This window comes from Thamnophis elegans, chromosome 4 (genome assembly GCF_009769535.1).
Source record: "Thamnophis elegans isolate rThaEle1 chromosome 4, rThaEle1.pri, whole genome shotgun sequence".
NCBI classification, from domain to species: Eukaryota; Metazoa; Chordata; class Lepidosauria; order Squamata; family Colubridae; genus Thamnophis; species Thamnophis elegans.
In genome coordinates this window covers 85,107,155-85,132,981 of record NC_045544.1, presented here as the reverse complement: position 1 = coordinate 85,132,981, position 25,827 = coordinate 85,107,155, and the positions used below count along the sequence as shown (strand labels likewise).

At 38.9% G+C, this 25,827-nt stretch overlaps 1 protein-coding gene across 2 annotated transcripts in view; it reads left to right on the top strand.

The window, feature by feature from the left end:
- The first annotated feature begins 6,534 nt into the window (after positions 1-6,534).
- Positions 6,535-25,827, top strand: part of COQ8A (coenzyme Q8A) — a 49,657-nt gene continuing 30,364 nt past the window's right edge. The window contains exons 1-3 of one of the 2 annotated variants that reach the window (XM_032215168.1): positions 6,535-6,642; positions 24,348-24,542; positions 25,408-25,818. In XM_032215168.1, coding sequence (XP_032071059.1) covers positions 24,366-24,542; positions 25,408-25,818 — 588 coding nt within the window. In that variant the 5' untranslated portion in view covers positions 6,535-6,642; positions 24,348-24,365. The other variant, XM_032215169.1, reaches the window with a different exon arrangement.

The window sequence follows — 25,827 nt, the reverse complement described above, 5'->3', positions numbered from 1 at the left end:
AAACGCTGATCTACAGATAGGGATTTTTCCATTCCTCTTTTACTGGTTCTTACTTATTTATGAGCAATCATAATACAAAATCCTCACTCCCAACCCATCTCAGAGCAACCACAATTCCCTCACTACCCTGCTTTACAGCTCTGTTTTCCTGCATGCAGGGCAACAAAAAGACCATGTGACTACCAGTTAAAAATAAAATGCAATCAGGCCTTCCAACTTTTCCGGGGGGAAGGATCTTGTGAAGTTAGAAGGCCTGAATGAACTTTTTTTTTACTGGTAGTCACATGGGCTTCTTTTGTTGCCCTGCAGGCCAGAGAACAGAGCTGGAAAGCAGGTTAGTGAGGAAATTGTGGTTGCTGCAGGATTTTGCAGGAGGCCGTCCAGGCCAAAAATGGGGTGCAGGGGCCCCCATGCCCCATTTTTGCTAGCAAAGGCACTGTGGGTTGGTCTTTGTTATTTCCAGGCTGGTCTGCGGGCCTTGAGTTTGACGCCCTTGTTCTAAACAGAATGAAAAACTTATTTTGTTTAGAAATGATAGTAATGGAGTACATAATTTTAGCTAGATTTTCTTCAGTCATTTTCTTCCATTGCTATTATTTATATCAACCAATTCAGTGGTGGGATTCAAATTTTTTTTACTACCGGTTCTGTGGGCATGGATTGGTGAGTATGGCATGACTTGGTGGGTGTCAGCCTCTACTTCGGTTGCTTCTTATCAGCTGCCATAGAAACAGGGAGGGAGGGGGCTTGAGTAATTTGGGATGGGAAACTTATGGTGCTGGAGGAGTTATCAGAGGGGAGGTTGGTTCTCACCATCTTCTGCACATGCTGACGGCCTGTGTTTGGACTTGGTCAAGGGCAACAATCTCTGCATACCAACTGAATGAGGATTTTGAAGATGTACCCCACATGACTCCTTAGGGAGTTGCAGATTGGCCATTGGGTTGGGGTGATTGGGGGAAGGGTGCTGGGTAAACGTTTGATATGTACATATTCACACCTTTTTGGCTCAGATCTTACTTTTCTTTTGCTGTTATCTTTTCATGACCAGCAAAAGTGTCTTTAATTCCACAAACAATGGAGTTGGGAGTTTTCTTTCTTGGTTATTGAAGGGGGCATGCCTGACAGTGGGTGTGGCTTGGTGGGTGTGGCAGGGGAAGGGTACGGTAAAATCTCCATTCCCTCCCCACTCCAAGGAAAGGTTACTGCAAAATCCCCATTTCCTCCCCATCAACTGGAACTTGGGAAGCAGAGAATAGATGAGGGCAGGGTGAGTCAGAGGTGGTATTTATGGGTTCTCCAAACTACTCAAAATTTCCGCTACCGGTTATCCAGAACTGGTCAGAACCTTCTGAAACCACCTCTGAACCAGTTGTCTTTTTATCTGGTGCACTTTAGATTCGTTCTCCTGATTTTTTTCTTGTGATCTGCTTTGGAACATTTCTGTTATTGAGTTCATGTTAAAAAATTGTTATTTTTTTGCAAAAACAAAGGCTTTGTGAAAAATGACTATTTTTCAAGAAAGTTGTATGAAAGCTGGATTTTTCAAAGTACATCTTATTGATTAATTCTGAAAAAGAAGGGTTTTATTTTAAGAATCTCAAGTTCATGTATAATAAAAATTGGGGGTTGGACTAGAAGACTTCCAAGGTCCCTTCCAACTCTGCTAATGTATTTATATTTATTTGATTAGTTCAACACTCCATTGGTTTGTTTTCTTGACTGCCCAAGGAATTCTCTGAAGTCTTCTCCAATACCAAAATTCACAAACATTGATACACTTTCCATCTTGCTTCCACAAACTCACTCATATGACAGACTTGAAGAAAGAGAAGACCAAGGCTTCAAAGAAATGAATCCAAGATTGGGTAGAATTTGCAATTTTTAATCATGACATTTATTTATTAAATGTATGTGTCATCCATCTTGTCCAGAGATGACTCTGAGTTTACAACCATTAAACTAATAAAACAAAAAAAAAACAATAATAGAGGAGAGAATATGAAGTACACAAGGAGAGGTAAAAAGGTAAAGGTAAGGGTTCCCCTTGCAGATATGTGCTAGTTATTCCCGACTCTAGGATGCGGTGTTCATCTCTGTTTCAAAAAGTCACTCTATGCGAGTTGGGTGGCTATATAAATCTGTTAATAAATACCTTAATTAATTAAAAAGGAAACTGCATCCAATGTTATTTATTCAGGGAGATTCTTTTCTACCTCCAACTATACCTTTCAAAATATGTGACAAAGAACCTTCAAAAATGCTAAGTAAGTCTGGGAGGAAAAACACCAAAAAGAAAATAGAGAAATTTACAGTGTAGTAATACAGTTATTTTATTGGAGAGAAGCCATTCAGTGCAGGCCAAAGATCCCACCATTAAAACATAATTGTCAGTGTAAATTATCTTAGGCCATACAAAGCTGAAGGCCAGTTGAAACAAATCAGAAGGCTAATAAAAATACTGATGTAAAATAAGATAGCTGAATAATATTTATTCCAAGTGGAGGGAAAGAAAATTTTCTGCTATAGAAAATACTGAAATCCACTTCAAATTAAAATTATATAAATTTACACATAGAATAAGATAATGAAATTTAATATTTTAATGACACTTTTTATGAGTGACCTTGTTATCTACAAATATGTTATACATATTGTGGTCTAGTAAGAATCCTAAAAATTCCTTTTAAATTCAAAATCTCACTCTTTTTGTATATGCATATAAATACAAAAGGGTAAGATTTCTGCACTGTCCCCTCTACTATTAAGAGATTTTGACCCAGTGGTGGGTTTCTAATGGTTCGGACTGGTTTGGCTGAACCAGTAGTACAGCGGTTCTCAACCTGTGGGTCACAACCCCTTTGGGGGGGTCGAACGATCCTTTCACAGGGGTCGTCTAAGACCATCCGAAAACACATATTTTCAAAAAAAATATGGAAAAAATAAAATAATTTCATGGTTGGGGGTCATCACAACATGAGGAACTGTATTAAAGGGTTGGGGCATTAGGAAGGTTGAGACCTACTGCAGTAGTAGCTTGGCGGCCTGGATCACTGCAAATGGCAGCAACTCAGGCCTGCCACACTCCTGAACTGGTTCTCCCGGTGGCACCTATGGTGGCACCATCTTTTTTTTTTTTTTGCTTCTGTGCATGCACAGAGCAATTTTTGTTGTACTGCACATATACACACAGCGCACATCAAGTGCGCGCAAAGCACATGCTGCACACCCGAGCAAACCGGCAATAGTCTCTTCTGGAACCCACCTCTGCTTTAACCCCTTCTTGTGGCTGACTCTGACACTAAAGAGAGATAGCTCCCGGGACTGATGTTATTTCTATGCAAATTTATTACCTGGAATACTTTTCTTGCTACAAACTCCAGGTTTCCCTTTCTCATCTTTATTTGTCTTCTTCCAGAGGACGGTCCACGGTTCTCAAAAGAGTAAAAAGAAACCCCTCTATAGAATCAGCAGTATGAGAATTCTTAATTTGTACTAAAGTAAGGATTTCTCTTCAGAATATTTTGCCTGACATAAGATTTAATTTAATTAAAATTAACACACATACATACACTAATTGGTTATGTACCCAATTCTTTATCTGGCACTTTATTAGGGTAATGGCCCAACATACTCAAGGTATAATCTAAGATCATATAATCCCAGCAGAGTCATTCAAATATATAATCCCAGCAGGGTCATCCAAGGCATGAAAGTCATACCAGCTGTCTAGCTAAAGCAAGCACACATCTATACTGCAGCAGTGATATAGGAAGATGCTGGAGGTGAGAGATCTGTTTAATAATAACAGTAATGGAGAATTTCATGTTGTGTAGGAAAAGTAAACGGTATTTATCAAGAAAATCATACGGATGAACAATATACTGTAAATCTATGTGTTTGCTAAAAGTTGATATTGACTTAATGGCACGTAATTAATCAATCAAGACCTTCCTCTCAATCATGTCAAGCACAGTACTAACAAATTTATATATTCATTTAAGAAGGCAGTTGGGGAAAAAGTACTGTAGGTTTAAATTATTTGCATCCTCTTGATGCAATAGAACAGATGATTTCCTTGACAACCAATTGTCATTCAAAACTCTTCAAAAAGAATTTAACGCAAGGATAAAATCTAATTAACTGCAGTTAGGTTGCAAAAGTGTTTTATTTTAATAACAATGCGTGCAATCTACTGAAAAGACAAAAGATTACGAATATCAGAATTTCTCTTTGACGTCTGTTCTTGATGAGACTGGGATCCTAGGTGTGCGGTTGAGCACATACCCTAGTTGTGCTAAGTGTGCTGACTGGTTTTATCTCAGCTGCTTTGTTATTTAGTGTTTTGCTTAATGGCATTTTTTATTATTAGCCATATATATGAGATGGTATAAACTGAATAAATAAATGCTGTCTACATAGCTCTGCCCTTGAAGAGTATTTGGAAGCTAGCTTGGAATATGGCAGCATGCTCAATATTCAGTGAACCACAATATGCCCATGTAATGCTGCAAATCATCCCTAGCCGTTTCAAAAAGAAATGGATGGCAAGTAAATTTAATAAATATAAATGACATTGTTGCTATATGATTGGGCTTAATAGGTTCTTAGTGGGCTTCCAGATGCAATTCAAGGCACTGGCAGTCATCCTGAAAGTCCTACGTGGCACACGGGACTGCCTATCCTTAGTGTCTGTCCCACCAGATCTGACAGGATAGGCATATTCGGGGTCTCCTCAATATAGCAGCATCACCTGATGGGGCAGAGAAAGTATGCCTTCTCTATTATGGTGTCTGCCTTATGAAACAAACTTCAGCCTGAGTTTCAGCCCCAAATCTGTAGGCTTTTTGAGAGGCCTTGACCTGGCTTTCCCCCTAGGGCTGAGATGTTAATTGAGGCGTTAATGTGGTTAGGATATTTTTTTTATTAGGGCCTCTACTACATTCTGTTAACTGTTTTAGTTCATATATTGTGTTTTTATCTTTTGTTTACTCCCTAGAGTTTTCATTGACTGGATGGGCAACTCTATAAATTTGGTTAATAATAAATAAACACAATGACTTAAACCAAAGTTCATATCGTAAGTACATTAGTGTTCAAGATGATACAATTTTTTTTCTGCTAGTTTTTCTTGCCACAATTTAATTGCAGCTCCAAGTAATTTAATCTGAACTATTACTGTATAAATTGGATGACTACAATCCTAGATAACTTACCTAGACTAATCACCAAGTTCAACAGGGCTAACTGTCAGGTGAATGGGTACAAGAGTTCAGTCAACAACAGCAATCTTATCATCAGAAATATATCTTGAAAAAAATGGAGTGTCAAATCAGTGGGCATAGAACTGCATCTTAACTATATACTGTAGTCCATGGGACAAATTCCTATCTTCCCCAATCTTGTCTCCTCCCAAGATATTGGATTGCAACATCAAATATTCCCAGCCACCTGAAAAGATAAAAAATGGAAAGGATGTTCATGCTAAAATTTAAAGCAAAGTAAAATTACTCTTTGTCCCCAAGTCCCCTAGGAATGATGTTACGATATAAATAAAAATTAGTTTACATTTTTTACTTAAATGTTGCAATAGGGTTACATAAGCTACATATTTTTGTTTTAAATATAGTTTCAAAGACAGGGGTTTTCCAAGTACCAATATCCAGTTTAATTTATATTGGCTTTTTTTCAGCTGTGGGTAAATAATCATGTTACAAGAGAACAGGGAATTCTAGGTCAAGAGAACAAGCCACAATAATGCAATGTGGTCAATAACAACTGGCTGCTGGAGCTGGGAAATGTGATTTTTTAAAAAAATTTGATATAATAGCAAGGCTGTTGAATGAGATCTGAAAAAAATGCACTATATAAATTACGAATTGAATTTACAAGATTACAGTACTGCCCTCCATAACTTTATTTTCCAGCATAACCACCTTTTTAAAAAATTCAATCAATAAGAAGGAAGGACGTGTTCATCAGAAAGAGTCTAAGCATCCCTGTTTCCCCTAGCAACATAAGCATCTCCTCTTATGCCCACCGAGTTGCTGCCGTATATGTGCAGGAAGTCACGTAACTCAGATTCTGCAGCCCACCTTCTGGGAAGGCGTCCTTTGAAAGAGAAAATCCCAGCTTTGCCTAATCATCCAAAGGGAGGGCTGAGCGCAACCCACCGTGGAGCCCTCGGGCTTTGTGAGGAAGCCTGAACGTGCCCTCCCGCACATGCACCAGGCCTGCTGCTTTCCCCGCCCCCAAAGGCTAGTCTACGTCCATTTCTACCAAGGGGCCTCCTGTCACCATGCGAAAGCTATCAGCGCAACATGGACGGGTGAAGGCAGCGCCGCCTTCTTATTGGCAGGAACTTTTTTCGCCTCGGCTTTTCATTGGACGGAAGGCGAACTGCACGAGTCGAGCACGCTCTCCCCGGACTGACAACTCTGCTCTTGCTCTAATCTCTGGGCGACGGAAAGGAGGCGGCTTTTGAGGAGCCAATGAAAGCGGGAGGGGGCGGAACCTGGGGCCGGGCCTCGAACCAAGAGGGCAGGGGCGAGTTGGTAAACAAGCTCCGCGCCTCGTGGTGCCACGGGGCGGGTGTCTGGGGAACAGGCAGTCGGGGTTGGGAGCGGCGCCGTGCGGGCCGAGGTGAGCTAAAAGCGTTGGAGACATACGGCGCGGCCTGGGACCATACGGAGGAGCTGGGAAGGCCTCTAATCTCTGCCGGCCTCCCGTTAGCCTCTACAGCGCATCGGTCTGTAGCGGCCTCATGTATTCGGCCAAGGGGAAAAATGGTGTCCCCACAAGCGCGGGAGGAGGCGAAGAGAGATTCTGGCCGCGGTCGTTGTGCCAACGTGCCGGCGCTCGCAAAGAGGGGCTTCAGCTATGCCTTGCTAGGGAGGCGGGTGAGGGGGGGAAAACCCGAATTGCTGCTGCTGCGGCGGCGGCGCTCCGTGTGAGAAGTGGGGAGTGGAGGGTTCCGGGAAGTCAAAATCGGGCTGAGACCATCGCTTGAAAGCAAGCTTAGCTGGGGGGGGGGGGGGGGGGGGGGGGAGGGGCGATCCTTTCGCGGCCTTGAGATGCGTTAGGTTCTTAAGTTCCACCCGTCTGACCCTGCCGGGAAAGTTCTAGTATAATCCGTCTGGAGGGCGCTGGGTGTGCGTAGGGCTGCACTCTGGCCCGTAAGAGTTGTCTAAGGTGCAGCGTTAATCACAGGATCGGATTGACAAGCTTTCCACCTATTCCACGTTTGAGTCCATAACGTGATTATTCGTGGTTAATTACCACGGGACAGCAAGTCAGAGCTAGCTTTGCGTTGGGAAGCCACAGCAGAAGGGGGAGGCGTGATAAGCCTTGGTGTGTGTGGGGGTATTTGTGTTTGCCTGAGCGGCAATTGCAGTTCTTATTTTCGCTCCCTGCTTTATATTTTATTCATGCCTACTACCCCAAGCTTGCTTGCTCACTCCCTCTGCTGAATTTTAATGTAAAATGTTCGACATTGGTATATTTTGCTTCCATAGGAAGTAAAAAGGATTGATAGGAAATCCTGTTTCAGCATGTTATGCTAATAAGTGAACACTTTAAGAATTGGCAGGTTTTTTTTTAAAAAAAAGGCAGTGACTAGAGTGGGCAGTTGTAGCAATAAATTAGATTGGTGGGAAATATTCACTGGGAAACTGTTTTGAAAATAAGTTTTTTTAAAGCCTCACAATATAGGGCAAATTATGTAAATGGAAAAATGTGTTCCATATATGTGTGTGTAGTTCCCATTTTCAGTTGATCTATCCTCATTTTATTTTTGATATGCAAATTTTATCTTTTTCTTCTTTTGATCCTGTGAACATTATTTAAAGGCATTTTGCATGAAATGATTTTGTGTCGAATCAGTCTTGATGTGCCTAGAATAGTGTAAGATGTGCTATTTGTGCCATTGTAATAATTCTTTTTTCTGTCTACCTTATTGGTCATGTTCTTCTGATGAGGCTATGTAGCTTCAAAAAGTGCAACATCCCAGAAAATTATTGGTCTGTCAAAAAAGTAAAATAAATTCTGAAAAAATTAAATAGCATTTATATTTCTGCCATGAATTTAGCCTCAAAACAAAAAACTTTTTTAAAGAGATAATAAGTTGTACTTTGTCATTTAAGATCAATGGGCAATATTTGAATAAAAATGTAATGTTTTGTGGCATGGAAGCACAAAGAAACATAAATTATTTAAAGTTGCAGCACAGATTTAAATGCTTGAGTAACTTTGTTGGTCAGGCTAAAAAACTGTAAGTGCTTATTACGTCCAAAATGGTATCCTCTAGAGACCTGCCTGGTTAGAGTCCTTTTGTAGTCCCCTGGAAGATTTCTGTTTGTTTATGCAATTTGAGATTTGGAATGAAGGCAACTACTCATCTTTATCTGTGGCTAACCCTGTTATTCACTTGCTTTCACTTAACAGTCTCAGGAACAAGATCTCTGGCTTTAGTTCAGTGGGCAGATTTAGAATTGTAAGAGCATGCTATGAATATTTTTTTTAGAAAGGCTAAAGGTATTCCCAGGTATATTTCATTCACAAAATGAATATCACAAAGAGCATGACAAACTAGTTACAAAGCACTTAACAGAAGGGCAGGCTGGTGAAGATGCTCTTTGGGATCCCTGTAACCTTGTATGGCATGTTCTATCCACCCAGCTTATATTTGCTTTTCCCCTTAATTTACAAAATAAAGCACTGGGCCCTAGAATGCCATCGGTTTTATTTTCTAACAGTATTTTTTGGAAGTAAATACATTGAAGATTTTACTTTTCTTTGTAGTGTACTAGCTTTTGATTTAATATATTAATGTAAAAAAATAAAGTCACATGGAAAAAAGGAGCTCGGTTACTGTTTTCTAGGAAGAGACACCTTCCTGACATAGGTACCAACTTTCAGAAATATATAGCATCCTTAATCTTAAATATAAGAGGCATACATACTCTTACAAGTATCTGTGTAAGTTTTTAGCTTTCATTAAAACTAAAAAAAGGTTTGTTAATCTTGTCGAACACTAACAGCTGACCTTAAAAAATCAAATTCAAGGATTCAAACTTTTGTTGTTACTAACTTAGATATTTATCCATTAGCTAAATAATGTCCCTTATGTTCATCATAGACTTAAATCTAAATACTGCATGTTGGGACAAATGTTCATTTTGTATTGTTATTTTCCCCAGCAAGTTATTGGCTAGCTGCCATTGAAGATGGAACACTGATAGAGCTATTTTAATAGGGCAAAATAATTCAAAAAGTAAAGGGGAATCAAAAATGTTTGTGTCAGTGCAAGAAAAAGATATAATGAATGGCCTTGAAAAACAAGTCTTTAATGCTGCAATTTGTATTTATTTACAAATTAGCAAAGAATGAATGTAATGAAGACTTAATCGGTACAAACATGGACCATTTTCATTTGACTCACCAGCATTGAGAGCAATGATCCTTGTGACTTTGAAAACTAAAATACATCATATCTGCCAAACTTTATCTTAACACTGATATTATACATGAATTAAGAAAAACATGACCTTGGAAAGGTCTTAAAAACAAAAGTACTGGTATTTGAGGGAGGGAGGACTTCTTTTCAAGAACAGTTTTATACATACAGATAGTGATGGAATATATTTTCATATCACGACAGTAAAAAGAGATGGAGTCTTCATTTTTTAGCCTGATTAAGAATTTTAAAGAATAAAAATGGCAAAATATGGAAGTGTTTTTAAAAATAATTTCCTGTTCTCTTTCCTGAGTTTTGCTGACTAATAAATTTATTCTATAAATCTGTTTATGCATTGACTAGCTGTTAAAAAATAACTAATAATAGCAATATGTAAGTACTTTCCTGTTATTTTTTTAATCAGTGATTAACTGTAGTTAATATAATGTTTATACTGATAATCCCTATTCTTATTAACTTTATTTGCAAAACTTTGAAGATATTGTCATTTATTTAAATCTTCAGAGCCTTCCCAATATCAGTGAATCCAAGGGAATTCAGAAAAAAAGAATAATATACATGATTTAGGTAAACCAAAAATACAGACCAGACTACTTATACTGACATCCAGCAACCTGTCGTCCTGAAACAACCAAAGTTAATGTCACCCTTGCCTGTAATCTAAGAACATTCTTTAATCTGTGTGCTATAGCCGAGAAGGCATTCTGTCACGTCTCACATAATGTACAGCTTCCAGTAGAGGGAGTGAAGAGCCCCCTTGGCATTTCCTCATATTTGGGAAGATATATTTATGGGAAAGCTTTCTATCAAATACTAAGTAGTTGAGAAGAACCTCACATAAAGAGGAAAAAAAAGGATGTTTAGGTGCAGTTGAGAGAATATTTTTTTAGTAGGCTCTAAGAATCCAATTTAACTTGCCTGCTTCTTCATGCAGTTCTAACAGAAAAAAATGAACATCCCAGTTTGGCACTTGAACATATAAATGAGTAGAGGAACCTTGATAATTAAATCACAGGAGACAATTTCATGCGACTGATTCATATGAAATTGGAATTAAGAGCATTCCAGTCCAGATTCTGTACAACATACCTCCATTTTCAATTACCTATCAGTTTTCCTGTGACACAACAATATGTTTGATAGAGTGGTTATAACGAAAGTTAAAGTGCAATTTATTTTGGTTAAACTTGTAGCTGGTTAAATTATGTATCTGTCTTAACTCTAGGAGAGTCCCTTGCTTCTGCGCTGAAATGCAGAGAAATTATTTGGGAGCTGATGATAAAGATAGCCACTTATCTCCTGTTAATTTTGCTTTCCTGAATTATCTGTAATCACTAGAGCAGCTACGGTATCTCCTTTGTATAAAACATCAGTTGAAATTGTTAAAATGAACATTTTAAGTGAAATTCATAGTACTAAAACTATTTAAAAAGTACAGTTGAAACAATGATTAATAATCCAAATTTTTTTGTAGCAAAGATATAAAAATTCTAATTTATATTTTTAAATATAGCTTTAAGACTAATTGACAGCCCCAAAGCTCATCATTCTATCTATTTCAGTGTCTAGTCTGGGCATTCCTATCATTTGGCATTTTTCTCCATTTATAAATTTTAGGTGAATTTACAAACTGAATTTGATTTTTTTGGAGGAGAAAGACATCCTTATCTAGATGTAATTCTCCAGCCAGAGAAGCAGTTTCTTTACCTGTGTTGCCTTCTCTCATCTGGATTATTTTATGGCTTGTTCCAGTCCCTTCCCTCATGTCTCCCTGAGCTCAAAAATTTCACAGTCTCCATGGGAAAAGTAAATGAATGGTAAAATTGAATGTCACAGGCATATTAAGAATGTTTGTGCCCAAAGTTCTGAATTATTTCCACTAGCATTTGCATGCAGACATTTACAGCCTGGAAGAGAAAACAAAACATTGTGATGTATCTTGCCACTGAACATGAAGCACCTTTTCTGTTACTGGTTCCCTGCAGCTGTGGTTACAGTCTATCTTCCAAGTTAACTCAGATAGGTATGTGTAATATTTGTTGCAGGCTGCCTAAATTAGGAAAGTTGCAAAATATGCTCAAGGATTGAATTAATAGCTTTGACAAAAGTTGCAAAAGGAGAAAAGTAGATATAGCATTTTGCTTCATGGCATAAATGGTAACTTAACATACATTCTTGAAGAATAAAATATATTAATGTATTTTTCTATTAGATTGTAAAAAGATGCTGACAATCCCTAAAGTTGATTATGTATCTGCTTAGCTGTTTAGGAAGAATAGTAATAAGTTCTGTACCTTCTGCCAGTTAATTGTGTTTAAATCAGATTAAATAGGATGCTGAATTAGTTCAGGAAACACTCAAGTTCGGTTTGTCTTATTCTCTGACTTCTGTTTTGCTTTTTTTCCTGCAAATGTGGATTTATGTATTCAACCTGGAATACAAGCAGAAAGTAAAACCTTTTATTTCTAAGTGTTTAGTAGGAACTAACATCTGCATAACATCTAGATGACGTCTGTTGATGAGTTTAGGTATATACTGTTTTATGTCATTTCACAGTATTGCCATTAGACAAACCTAACAAATTTCTCCGAGGGCTTATTTATTGTTTGTGTAGAGGCAGATATATTTTCCCTGATATGTATACATTAAAATAACCCATGTTTGAGGAGCCAGTCGCAAAATATAAAATATATTGTTGAATACGGAATTGCTTTATCTGTAACCAAGCTTCAACAAAAAACCCACCAAACCATCTTCTGCAATATACAGTACATTTCAGAGTAACAAATACTTAAGTAATGAAAAGAGGCCTAAATATGATACTATCCCCACTTTCCTCATTCCTGTGGTAGAATGATGGTGTATAAATGTCATTTTAACTGAGCATTTATTCTTGTGTTTTTCATAGCACAAAAGAGAAATACATATAGCCCCAGTAGCACTGTTCTTCGTCTCCTAACAAAAATAGAAAGTTACTTTTTAAAGAGATGCCAGTAAGTCCTTGTCCCAGTGATAAAAGCAGCTGCCACAATGCTGTTGCATTACTTTAACCAGAAAATAGATCAGTGCTTTGGCAACTGCCCACATATACCTTCTTCAGTCATTAAGGTCAGAAAAGTGGACAGAGGGAGCACATGAAAACAGCTGACATAGTATTGAATCATTTTCATGGCATAAAGATATACCCATTGCACTATGGCAGGTGCACTTGTGATTTCCATCTGTCTTTCAAAGGATTGAAGACTAGTAGTCATGACTTGGTAAATGAAGTGACTCACACAAAGTAATTTGCTTAAAGTTTTGCAGAATGACCTTGAAACTTTGCAGAATACTTGTTAATTATATAAGGGAGCAAACAATTTTTAAGAATGAAGCAGAATTTAAAGTACATCTGATTTTACAACCCTTTGTACATGTACAGTTATTAGCAGCCAAAAACTTTGGGATAGCTGAACATAAAGTATTGTTGGATTAGACTAAGAATTTCATAGAACCACTTTCTGCAGGCAGAAAATTCTTTTCGTCTATGGTAGCCAAACATAGGAGTTTTGCAGGGTTTTTTTTCCAGACTTTTAATAAAAGGCATAAGCTTTCATAAACAGCAGCTCATTTTATCAGATGTATGGAATTTTGGTTGCTAATAACTGGATTTGACAGGGTTTGTTTTGATGATTAAATATTTGGTGATAGTCTCAGAGTTATACATTTTATTATTTGTTTAGAGATACCAGTGTACATGAGCAAATATTGTTATATACTGGTTTTAGAATATATTGTAATGTTTTCAGTTATGACATTGTCTGGGAGAACTTAAAAAAAAAACATAAAGCACCCACCCATAATATGAAACAACTGTGGGGTTTTATCACATAGTTTGGCTGTGTTAAATATTCTCCCTGGGCTTTAGCACTATGGCCACAGCCCTAACCATACTATAGTGAGAGTAGAAAAATGTATGTTGCCTATTTTTATAAAACACTTGTGTTTCTAGTCTAAAAAATAAAATGATCTGTAATGAGTGTTATAGTGTTATAGTGTACACATTTTCTGCAAATAATTGAGCTTTATTTGACATTGAGGGAGAACTGAAATCTTATATAAATTATTTGCAGATTTGTGGAACAAAATATATTAAAACTATTAAGCATTGTGGTTTTGAAAGTAATTTGTTGTTAGTCTCCAATAATTTCTTAGATGAATAAATTAAGCTTGTCTTAATATATATTTTAGTTGCATCTTGGAGGAAAATTTTGAGATAAATTCATATACCATCTGCTTCTGCCTCCCAGAAATTTGCCTCCTTGCAGCAAACAGCAAGAGGATGATCAGATATTTCTGGCTGCAAGAATTGCCATAGCCTATTGCCACTTCCACAAACCCCATTTTCCCTGTTTGCTGCAAGGAGGTAAATTGCTGGGAGGCAGAAGCCAAAGGATGGTTTGGCGGGGCTACATTCGATGTATAAGATGCATCCAAATTTTCACCCTCTTTTAGGAGGGGAAAAGTATGTCTTATACTCTGAAAAATATGGTACCTATAGTCTGCAGAAATGATTTTTTTATCCAGGAATTGACAGATTATGATCTATGCAAACTGTAAACCTAGGTATTTATTGCTAATTCCAAAGTTACAAAAACAATTAGATAACATGGAAAATAGATAAACACAATAAAAGCCAAGTCCTTATTGAACCTTAGGTGATTGATAATTAGTAATTTAGATCAGTCCATATCAAGTTGCCATCCCCTAATGGATTGGGGGTACAATCTTCATCTAGTTATTCTGAAGTTGCAGACCTAATTATCTGGAGATCTCCCATGTAAATTTCCAATGTTTTAGATGTAACGGGAAGTGCTAGATAAAGGGGCTTTGAATCTAGATTCCTATATGTCAGTGATGGCGAACCTATGGCACGTGTGCCCAAAGTGGCATGCCGAGCCATGTTGCCTGGCAGTGCTTTTATTTTATAAAATAGTAGGAATTCCTTCTATAATTTATGTTCAGTGATTCTCCTGTGCACTGCTTGGAGAGTCCAAGCATGGGTTAATTCTGTCTGACTGCCCTGGACTGAATTGAAGATCTTTAGCCACGCCTCCTGTGCTGGCACCCCAGATTTTTCAATTCAGTCTAAGCCCAATGGACGTGTTACAATGTGGTTGCAACGTAATATCAATAGATCTCCGGGAAACGTACCTCCACATCCTAATCCGAAAGGCCCTTCACAAGTTCCTTAGGTTTTATTACGCAGGCAAGCACTATCACTACAGGGCACTGCCGTTCGGCCTGTCATCGGCCCCCAGGACATTTACAAAGATTCTGCCAGCGGTGATTGCGTCCCTGAGGTCACGCCCAGTTTGACTTCAAGCGTACCTAGACGACATTCTCATTCAATCGTTGTCCTCCCAACAAGCAGTCAGGGACTTCCGGTTGATGAAGAGCGTTCTGCAAGATCACGGCTTCTCCGTCAATCTGGAAAAGAGCCATCTCACTCCCACCACCAGGTTGCAGCATCTCGGCGCAATAATAGACACTGTCAATTGCCTTGTCCCAAGAGCGGATCTCCAGCATTAGAAAACTGGTAGTCCGGGTGCGGACTTCACGGTCAGTGCCCATTGTTCAGTTATCAACGCTCCTCGGCAAAATGATTTCTTGCCTGTCAATAGTGCTGTGGGCAAGGTTGCACTCAAGACAGCTTCAATGGTGTCTTCTGTCCCATCTAAGGGCCATGAACAGCAACTTTCCCACTCCGATTCCAGTTCCACTCAATGTCCAACAGTCCCTGCAGTGGTGGCTTTCTCCAGCGTTGACCAAGGGCAGTCTCTTCTGCGAACCAGATTGCCTCATCATCACAACGGACACCAGTGTATTTGGGTGGGGAGCCCATCTCGACAATCAGGTCGCACAAGGCTGGTAGTCCTCCAGCAATCTCAAGCACAGCATAAACTGGCTGGAGCTAAAAGCAGCGAGGCTAGCTATTCTACATTTTCAGACCAAGGTCACCATGTAATGTTGGTCACGGAAAATGTGGCCACCAAGGCACATGTAAACCGCCAAGGGGCACTTGCTCCAAGTTGTTGATGGCGGAGACGGAACATCTGGGGAAGTAGGCGGAGAAACATCTGTCATCCCTCCGAGCGGAGCACATCTCCGGGATGAGCAATGTCCAGGCGGATTGGCTGAGCAGGGCCACGATGGACCACTCAGAGTAGCGCCTGCACCTGGACCTTTTTCTCAAGATCACACAGAGGTTCGGCTGCCCGTCAGTCGATCTATTCACCAGCCCAGAGAACTCCCATCTCCCTCGATTCTTCTCCAGGTTCCGGTCTCCAGGAGCAGAGGGAGTCAACGCTCTACTTTGCCACTGGCCACCCGGCCTGCTCTATGTGTTCCCACCGCTTCCACTCCTTCCCAGCATACTAGTGGAGGTGCTTCTAGTGGCACCGTTCTGGCCCAGATGGATATGGTTTGCTGACCTTGTGAGTCTCTCTCAACCAGGGGGCTCTTATCACACCCGGAGTCCCAGTGGTTGCAATTAGCCATTTGGCACTTAAAAGGGGCCTCCTAGAGAAAGACAGACTATCTGCTATACAAACCATTGAAGCCTCTCGGCGACCTTCGACTACTAAAATTTATGATGCCACCTGGGTCGCTTTCCCCAGGTGGTGGACTCAAAAGTCTATTGATTCCACTTCTGCCACCATTCCACAAATTTTGGATTTTTTGCAGGAGGGGTTGGACCAAAGGTTAGCGGCGAACATGCTCTAGCATCAGGTTGCAGCACTGTCTACAGCCCTGACTTCCAGCAACCATTTCTCCTTTGCACCCAGGGTCCGCAGTTTCCTAAAAGGGGCCACCAGCTTATGTCCTCTTGTCATCCATCGTCATCCATCCTGGGAGTTGAACATTGTCTTGAGGGCCCTGATTGCCTCCCCCCCCCATTCGAGCCCATTCATCTTGTGACTTGAAACACCTGACTTTCAAAACGGTCTTTCTAACAGCTATTACTTCTGCCATGAAGGATCTCGGAGCTGGCAGGGAGGACCTATGTATCATACATCCCGACAGGGTCGTTCTCTGTCTGGATCTTTCGTTCATTCCTAAAATCAACACCTGGTTCCACCTGAGCCAGGAAGTCATTCTTCCGGACTTTTGCTCGCATCCAAGACATCCTAGGGAGCGCAGATGGCACAAGCTAGATGTGCGCAGGACACTGCAAGTACATCAAGCGCACGGCGTCATTTCGGCGGTCTGAATCCCTCTTCATATCATTTCAACCTGCCACTATGGGATGCAAGGTCACCTCTGCCACCATCGGCCGATGGTTGGGTGCCTGCATCGTCCTTGCCTACCAACTCCAGTCTACACAGGTGCCACGTCACATCACAGCCCATTCACTCTCAGCTGATCAGAACTTATGACTTACGCTGTTGTTTTATGACCTCTACAAATTACTGTTGACTTGATCTTGTTACAGACTCACTGGAACCACTGTTGAACTGACTACAGGTCCATGCCTTCATCGAAAAATCTGAGGTGCCAGCATAGGAGGCGTGGCTAAAGCAGTGTTTTTCAACCTTTTTTGTGCAAAGGCACACTTTTTTCATGAAAAAAATCACGAGGCACATCACCATTAGAAAATGTTAAAAATTTTTAACTGTGCCTATGTTGACTATATATAAAGTGTTTTTCCCACGGCACACCTTACACTATGTCACGGCACACTAGTGTGCCGCGGCACAGTGGTTGAAAAACACTGGGCTAAAGATCTTCAATTCAGTCCAGGGCAGTCAGACAGAATTAACCCATGCTTGGACTCTCCCGCAGTTCACAGAGAAGACCGCTCAGGTAAGCCAATGCTACTTTCCCTCCCTTAGAGACTTGCATATTCAACCTTTTAAAAAAATATGTTGAAGAGCATGTCATCCTTATGATTCCCAATCTGTTAATTATTCCTTCTTCCTCTGTCTCTTTCTGCTATGTCTTGCTTCTTTACTGGGTTTTCATTCTGTTATCTTTATTGCTTTCATGCATGATTTTCTATTTTTCATTCATTCCATTCTCAGCCAGCCTTTGGATACATATAGTATTTTCCCCTAGATTTTCTTATATTTCTTAGTCTGTCTTTGATATTTGCTTCCTCTAAAGATCTGATTATTGGGGAAATAATGAGCAAACATATCTCTTTGTTCAGAAACTCTTCCCTTGTTTTGGTTTTAAGTAAATTATTTGTATTAAACACATACTAAAGTAAATTAAGGATGAAACAGTGATTTCATAAAAGCTCTCTTGTTCAGTGGAACTTTGTTTTGAAGCTTCAAGGATGAAAAAGTAGATAATCAACTTGGCTTTCAATAGGGTAAATGTAAAAGGTTGCAACAAACTTGCCTGCTCAGTGGCTCTATGAGTCAAAGGCTTTCCTGCTGTATTGCTTGATCTAGCCCACATTGATTCAATCAGCGTTGAAATAGAAGATAGCGCTAGGAGAATAAAATTGCTGCGTCTCTGGATATTAATATTTTCAAAACCAAAAATAAATGCTTTGTTCAAAACTTGGTGCCAGTTCAAATCTGCCCCTTGTAATCCCCATTCACTTAAACTGAGATAAGGGAAGCATTTTTAGAATTGCTTTAAGATGTGAAATGTACATTGCCCACATAAGTGTGGGAGGGGAAAAGGTCAGCCCTATGCTTGAAAAGAAAACCTGCTATTGAGTTCAAATGGGGTGGGAAGAGGCACGGTCTTCCCACTAGTATAAATATGATCAGTTGGTCAGATTCAACAATATTAGTTATTTCCTATTCCTACCCACGTAAAGATTGAATTGCCAAAACAACTTTGTGAGCCAAGGGGATATTTTTAAAACTACCAGCTGTTTTAGTGTATATATTTCTTTTAAGGCATGGTGTCAAACTCGATTGTGTCACGTGATGTATCGTGACATTTTTTGCCTTTGTGGAGCTGGGGCGGGCGTGGCCTGTGTGTGACGCATCCGGCTGTGAGCTGCTAGTTTGATACCCCTGCTTTAAAGAGTAAAATTCTAATATATAGCATTTGTAGACTTGATCCCTTATAGTAGCAGGGAAAGAGATGGTGTTATAAGAATTCAAATATTTTGTTGCTGCTTTGAAGTTAAAGCTCTTATTGTACAATTTTTCCCTGCAGCCCGAAAGTTTAGCTTTTCTTTAAAACAAATTTGAATTCTCATGCATGCACACACAAACACACTACATATATATATATTAATAGTAAGATCTTGTGACCACTATAAATTTAAAAAAATGTTCTGTTGACAGTCACTTAACACTCATTGCTAGTTTTCTCAGAACATATAAGATTGCCAGTTCATTTTACTGTATTTGTTTAAGTAAAATTGTTAAAATGTCTTGCTTCAAAATATCTAAACAAATCTCAGTGTGTTGGTTATATCTCCCTTTAATATTTTAGTTTAGTAGAGTTCTTTTATTTTTCAATACTACCACTTGTTCTTATACTGAGAATCATATGTACACAAAATGACAAACTTTCATAAGAAGAGAAAAATCTGGAAGATTATAGAAAAAAAATGAATACTTTTAAAAAAGTTAGCTGTCACCATCATTCCTTGATTACAAGATGCAGACTTCTGGACAGATCCAAATTGTTCTTCAACCTACACAGAACCATTTTGTATCATAGGCAATCAATGACTGTCAGAAAGCCATTCAACATTAGCCTACAAGACCCGGCCAAGACCAATGTGTGTTTCCAAGGTGTGTTTAATGAAAAACCTTGCTGGCAAGCATACTACCAGAGTTATTCAGTGCCATAAAGCCAGTGTATGGTTTTTCTAAATCAGGATGCTCCCCCTTGCTATCATCTGATGGGTTGAGCTTGATCAGAGACCAAGAAGGATCGAAAACCGTTTGGCTGAACAATTCTCAAACCTACTCAATTGGCTCAATTGATCATGATGTCTTACAAAGATCTTTGCAATTATGACAGGTATGACATAAGAAGTTAACCATTCCCTAAAAGGTAGTTTGGATTTGCAGATTATATTTGAATTGTGCTAATCCATTCTCCACATTCTTATATTCAAATGTTAAAGGAGGAAAAAAGGATACCTTCAATTGAATAACACACATATATAGCAGATTACACAGCTCTGCATACCAAGAATATTGGAAACATGCAATAGCAATAGCAGTAGACTTAGCAATAGCAGTAGACTTATATACCGCTTCATAGGCCTTTCAGGCCTCTCTAAGCGGTTTACAGAGAGTCAGCATATTGCCCCCAACAATCTGGGTCCTCATTTCACCCACCTCGGAAGGATGGAAGGCTGAGTCAACCCTGAGCCGGTGAGATTTGAACCGCTGACCTGCTGATCTAGCAGTAGCCTGCAGTGCTGCTTTTAACCACTGCGCCACCTTGGCTCAGTGCCTCTACACAATGATAAAGTATATATTATTCATGCAGACCTTCCCATAGCCAATACTCATATCATCTAGCAACATTTCAACATACTACTTAAATTGTTTGCGTTCAAGCTGATCACAGAACTGTAACTTTAAACTCCGTGATTATACTGTTGACCTTTCCTCTCTTCCCATATCTTTGTTGTGCTTTATATCTTTGAAATTGTAAATCTACTGAAAGGGACCATCTGAGTAGTGATATTCGTAAGCTACTCTGCTTTTTGTTTTAGTTATAAGATCTGGATAAAGATATTTTAAATAATTAGCCATGAAGCAGAGCTAGGAATGCTCTTTCTGCTTGAAACGAGGGAGCGCCAATGCTCAGAACATAAAACACTAGAGAAGGTTGATGAATGATCTAACAAACTCTAAAACTCCTTTATCCAAGACCTTGTGCCAGAATGCTCTGTTCAGCATAACAAAGTCAGGAAAGAGAAAACAAGTTAAGGAGCCAAGCAGCAATAGGAAAGAGTCAGTCATGGTGGAACAGCCTCTTTACAACATTTTTCCAAAATAAAGTTAACGGATAAGCTATAAAGGAAACTACTGGCACATTTATATTGCTCAACATCCACAAAGTTTTTAAAAAACTAAACATATTGCATGAAGAAATAAGATCAGTTCCCTTTTGCTAGTTTTACATGAAAAAGCAAATTAACTGGATGATACTTGTTATTAGCAGTTTTCCACTGAAGCTTCTAAACTATTTATGGCTCATACTGGCTTCGAATGAAAAGGCCAATGAACACAGGCATGTTTTAAATCGACTTAACTGCAAAATATTGTCATTATGAGACAGTTAAATCAGAACATTTAATTCTAGAATTAAAGAAAAGTTAGCGTAAGTCAAGCTTTTAATAATGTGAATTTGGACCAGATAATCTGTTTACTCTATTACAGCTTGAAAGAATCACACATTCTATGGTTTGTTTGCTTTTGATGTATCTTGAGAACTTACAGGCATCTTATCAATTATGATTAGAATAAATAATGACTTGGTATAAAATGTTTAGTAAGTCTATGAGACTCAGATTTAAATATATACTCAATTAATTGAATCAATTGCTATCTCCCAATTTAATGTACCTCAAAAGGTAGGTTAGGAAGATAAAGCAGAAATATATGCATTACTTTAAAGAAAAGGTAAGTTCTAACAAATGGGACCTGTAATATATATTGCAGCATAGAAGATTAAATCAGGCCTCTTCCAGGACATTCCATTTCACTATTTGCTGTCTCACTATTTTGTTTCACATCAGGCAATGTTCTTTTCTTCATTCTTCATCATGGCCGATTCTCACAGGTTGCCTGAACAAGTTCCTGCAGTTTTGTTGGCAAGGTTTTCAAAAGATCACCCAGCTGATTTTGTGCCTAAAGCAGAACTAGATCTCGCAGTCCCCTGGTAACTACTACACCAAACTGGCATCCAAGATTGGCAGCAGAGGATTCTGTTGGGCATAGCATTTATTTATTTACCATATTTTTGAGGAGTATAAGACTCACCTTTTCCCTCAGAAAAGAGGCTGAAAAACTGGGTGCATTTTATGCACAGAATATAGCATTTTTTGCCTCCTGAAACCCCGCCCCTTCACCAAAATGGCCATGCAAAGCCTTTAGGAGGCTTTCCAGAGTGCTCCTGGGGACTGGGGAGGGCAGAAATGAGCAAAAAACGGGTCGTATTTTACTCAATTTTGCAAATCCCCCCAACCCTCAGGAGCACTCTATACGCCGCCTAAAGGCTATGCATGCCCTCTTTTCTCTCTCTCTCTTTTTTTTTTTTTGACAAAATGGGCCTGTTTTTGTGAAAAGGGGGCCATTTTTGGAAGGTCTTCAGAGTGCAAAAACTTTTTTTAAATTTGCCTCTTTAAAATTTTGGTGCATCTTATACTCCAAAAAATACTGTAATTGATTGCTTTTGTACTGGAGACAAATTCCTTGTGTGTCTAATCACACTTGGCCCAAAAGAGTATTCAATTCAATTCAATTTTGAGGCTGCCCATCTCAAACAAGGGATTCTGGGTGGCTAACAATAATCTTCTCCAACAAACTGAAGGAAAACAGTTATAAATAAATAGTCAGCAGCTGAGATAAAACATACAAAACAAGTACTATGTAACTTTGGTTTCAATAGCCATTCTTCTACAGGTAGTCCTTGATTTATGATGATAGTCCTAAGACTATGTCTAGTCCTAAGATTAGACTAAGTCCTTAATCTGTTGTTGTTCACCCTGTTGACCCGTGACTATTGGGCTAGGTTTACCACCAATTATATTGTGAAGTATGCGGACGATACAATAGCAGTGGGCCTTATTCAAGACGACAACGAGGATGCTTACCACAAGGAGGTAGAAGGTTTAGTGGATTGGTGTAACTAAAACAGCTTCATTTTAAACATAGGGAAAACTAAAGCGATTATTGTCAATTTCAGAAAAGGTAGGCACAGCCACAGATCTCTACATAGTAATAACCACCTGTGGAAGTGGCTAGCAGCATCAAGTTTCTGGGTGTGCAGCTAATGAGTAGGCTAGCTTGGTCACTCAGTGAGCCCAGTGAGACACTGGTGAAGCAGGCTTAGCAGCGCCTACATTTTCTGTGTCACGTGAAAAAAGTTCCTCTTTCTTCCCCTGTTCTTACCACTTTTTATAGAAGGACAATCGAGAGCATCCTGTCATATTACTTTACTGTCTGGTTTGGAAGCATTACTGTTTCAGGCAATGCAGAGAATAGTGAGGATGGCAGAAAAGATCATTGCAGTTCACTTCCTTTTGTCCAGGACATAACACACAAGTGATGCTTAAGCAGAGTTTGCAGGATTGTCTGGAACCCTACACATCCTCTTCATGATCTGTTTTCCTTGTTACCTTCTGGGAGGAGACTTCGTGATATCCAAAGCAGAACATCTAGATTCAGTCACAGTTTTTTTTTCCATATAAGCATCAACCTTGTGAACTTTCAAGTTTCCTCTTTCCACTACGTATTCAAAATGGACAGTGATTTGTGTGTGTGTGTGTGTGTGTGTGTGTATACAAAACTACATACATACATACATACATACATACATACATTGCTAGTATATATGTATGTATATAGCATGTGTATGTGTGTTGTTTATATATTTGGGTAACTACACTTTCTCTTGAGAGCAGGCAACAGAATTTCATTTTTAATGTGGGCCGGTGTACTGTAAAAAAATAAAAAATAATAACGTTACCTTATCTTATATTTGTGACCTGTATTTCTGTTGCTAAACAAAGTGATTGTTAAGAGAGTCATGCCTATTATACAACCTTTTGGCCACAGTTGCTGTGTTTAACTAGCTTTGGGTTGCTAAACTTGACCTTAATGTCCTTGACTTTCCTTTTGAGGAAAGCTCTCCTTTTCAGTGCATGGCATATGGGTTTGCTGCTTTGAAAACAGAAGTCATTCAGAAGAAGAAATTTATTACATGTTTCTTCCACTGTTGGCCAAGATGTTGAATGAAATAATGTGATATTTAAATAAAATATTAAGATAGAAATAGCGAATTAGCATTGTTTTGGCAAAATTATTTATTTATTAAACTTCACACTGCCCATCTCACCTATGTGACTCTGGGCAGTTTATAGTTAGGGGTTTTATTGTGTTTTTATATGTTAGTTGTAGTCAAAAGGAAAGGTTCCTCAAAATTAATTTGATGCTCAAGTATGGTTAGATGACTTTGACGTGGATGAAATTTATATTAACCTTTTAATGGCATGTCGCTGAAGTCAAGAAAAAGTGTGCTGAAGGTATGGCAGTGATTGAGGCAGAAAAAAATACTAATTGGACTATGTTATAGAAGGAGGTGAAATTAGAGCCTTGTCCTTTTGGGGTTTATTTTTTGTAGTTTGAGAATGGCATTTTAAAAATCAATAAATATCAAAATTATGCCTTTCTATAGTGATAATTTCTGCTGTATTTCAACAATAACAGCTTGAGAAGCTCTAAAAACCAAAAAGCAGCTCAGGAGCTGAAAATGTGCTGTGGGTTTCCCCTTGCTTAGAAGGAAACTTTTTGGTTAGCTCTGTAAAAGTGTTAAGTAGATAACTATCAGCCCTCTTAGGTAAATAAGATAGGAACAACGCTAGGTGAATTAAATCTATTTTATTGTAAAGCTACATTAACAAAATCTTGCAAGTTTGAAAGTACAAAACTTCTCACCCCCACTTTTAACTGCTTGATCCATTAGGATGGGTCCTCTCTTGTCTGATTGTTTCCTAGGCAGCATCTTTTCACTGCTATTCTCAAGGCCATTCCCACGTTCCATTACAATCATGCTGCAATAAGCAATCAATAGAGTGTGTGTGTGTGTTTGTGTGTGTGTGTTTGTGTGTGTGTGTGTTTTCATGGACTGTCATAATTTGGGTTTTACCTGACAGTTATCTTATGTCTTCCAGTGCTGGAGGTGATCAGTCATGGCAGGTGATGCCATCATGATGGTGCGAGGGCTGACAAAGCTCAGTAAGGCAGTCCTAGAGACACAGGCAGGACAGCTACGACAAGTAATCCTTGGTGGAGATGCATTAACCATAGCCCGAAGCTTTCAGGCAGTTGCAGAGGAACAGTTCAGTGCTGCTATGGGGAAAATGCAGGTAAAAATATTGTTATGTGTTCTTTGATTTCGCTTGTCTCTTTCCCCTTTAATTGATAAATACTTGCTATTCTCTCTCCCCCGCCCCCCAAATGTCTTGCATGAAAAAGCATAATAATTTTTTATTTAGTACTACTTGTTTTTTTTTATATATATACTGAATTTTTAAAAAATGTATTTGAAAATAATATAGCTACATTGCACTAATCCGGGAATTATTATAATCTTGCACTGACAAATTTTCAACAAAGAGATGATAATGTTCAGTTAAATATTTCACTTGATGAAAATTTTTACTCTAAAATCTAAGGATATATTCTTGGTGTTATGATTGAGGTTTGGGGGAGAGGATGAAATTTGCCCATTAACTGAATGAATGTAGTGGCTATATAACCAGTGATAAAACAAAATAAAAAGTCAGATGGGGCAGAAAACCTTGAGGGCATCAAGGGAAGTGACTTTGGGCACACTTACAAGAAAGTTCTAGCATGCTGTTGGCAGAGTTCACTTGGGCTGAGACCATTTCTGTAGGCAGTAAGTCTGAAGGCAGCATAAATGTCAGAGACAGAAGTAGTTATCTGAGGACTACTTTGCCTCTTTGAAAAAGCACTGATAACTCAGTATATTTGTTTTCATATTATTTTTGTGTTTTCAATTGTTGTGAGGACTTATGATTTTGTTGTTATTCAGATACTAAGTTGTGTCCAACTTATTGTGACCCCATGGATCATAGCACACCAGGCCACCGTGTACTCCACTGTCTCCCAGATTTGCCCACATTCATATTCATTGTATCATGTTCATTGTTTTCTTTTGATAGCTAACCATGTTTTACTGGAGAATTCATTTCAATACTTTGTTTGCAGGAACTGGGCAAACAACAGGAAAACTTGAAAGATATTGGTGAAGACTTTGGAAAAGAATATAACTTTTCAGAATCGGAGCTGGGAGGCATTACAAAGGACTTCTCTTCTGCTCAAGACCAGCCTCACAAGCACAGTGGTACAGAGGGCCCATCTTATTCTTATGATATCAAAGGACCTGTTCAAAGTGGTGGGAGTGGAGATGCTACTGCAAGTCAAAATCCCATTTCTGGCAAAATAAATACAAAGCTATTTGAAGGCTTTAGGAACCCTGGGAATCCTTTCGCTCTTGTCTTTGGCCAAATCAGGCCTTTTCACCAAGACCATTCCCCTGTTGGTGGATTAACAGCTGAAGACATTGACAAAGCCAGGCAAGCTAAAGCAGGTCCACAGCAAAAGCCTCACAAACAGATGGTAAGTATG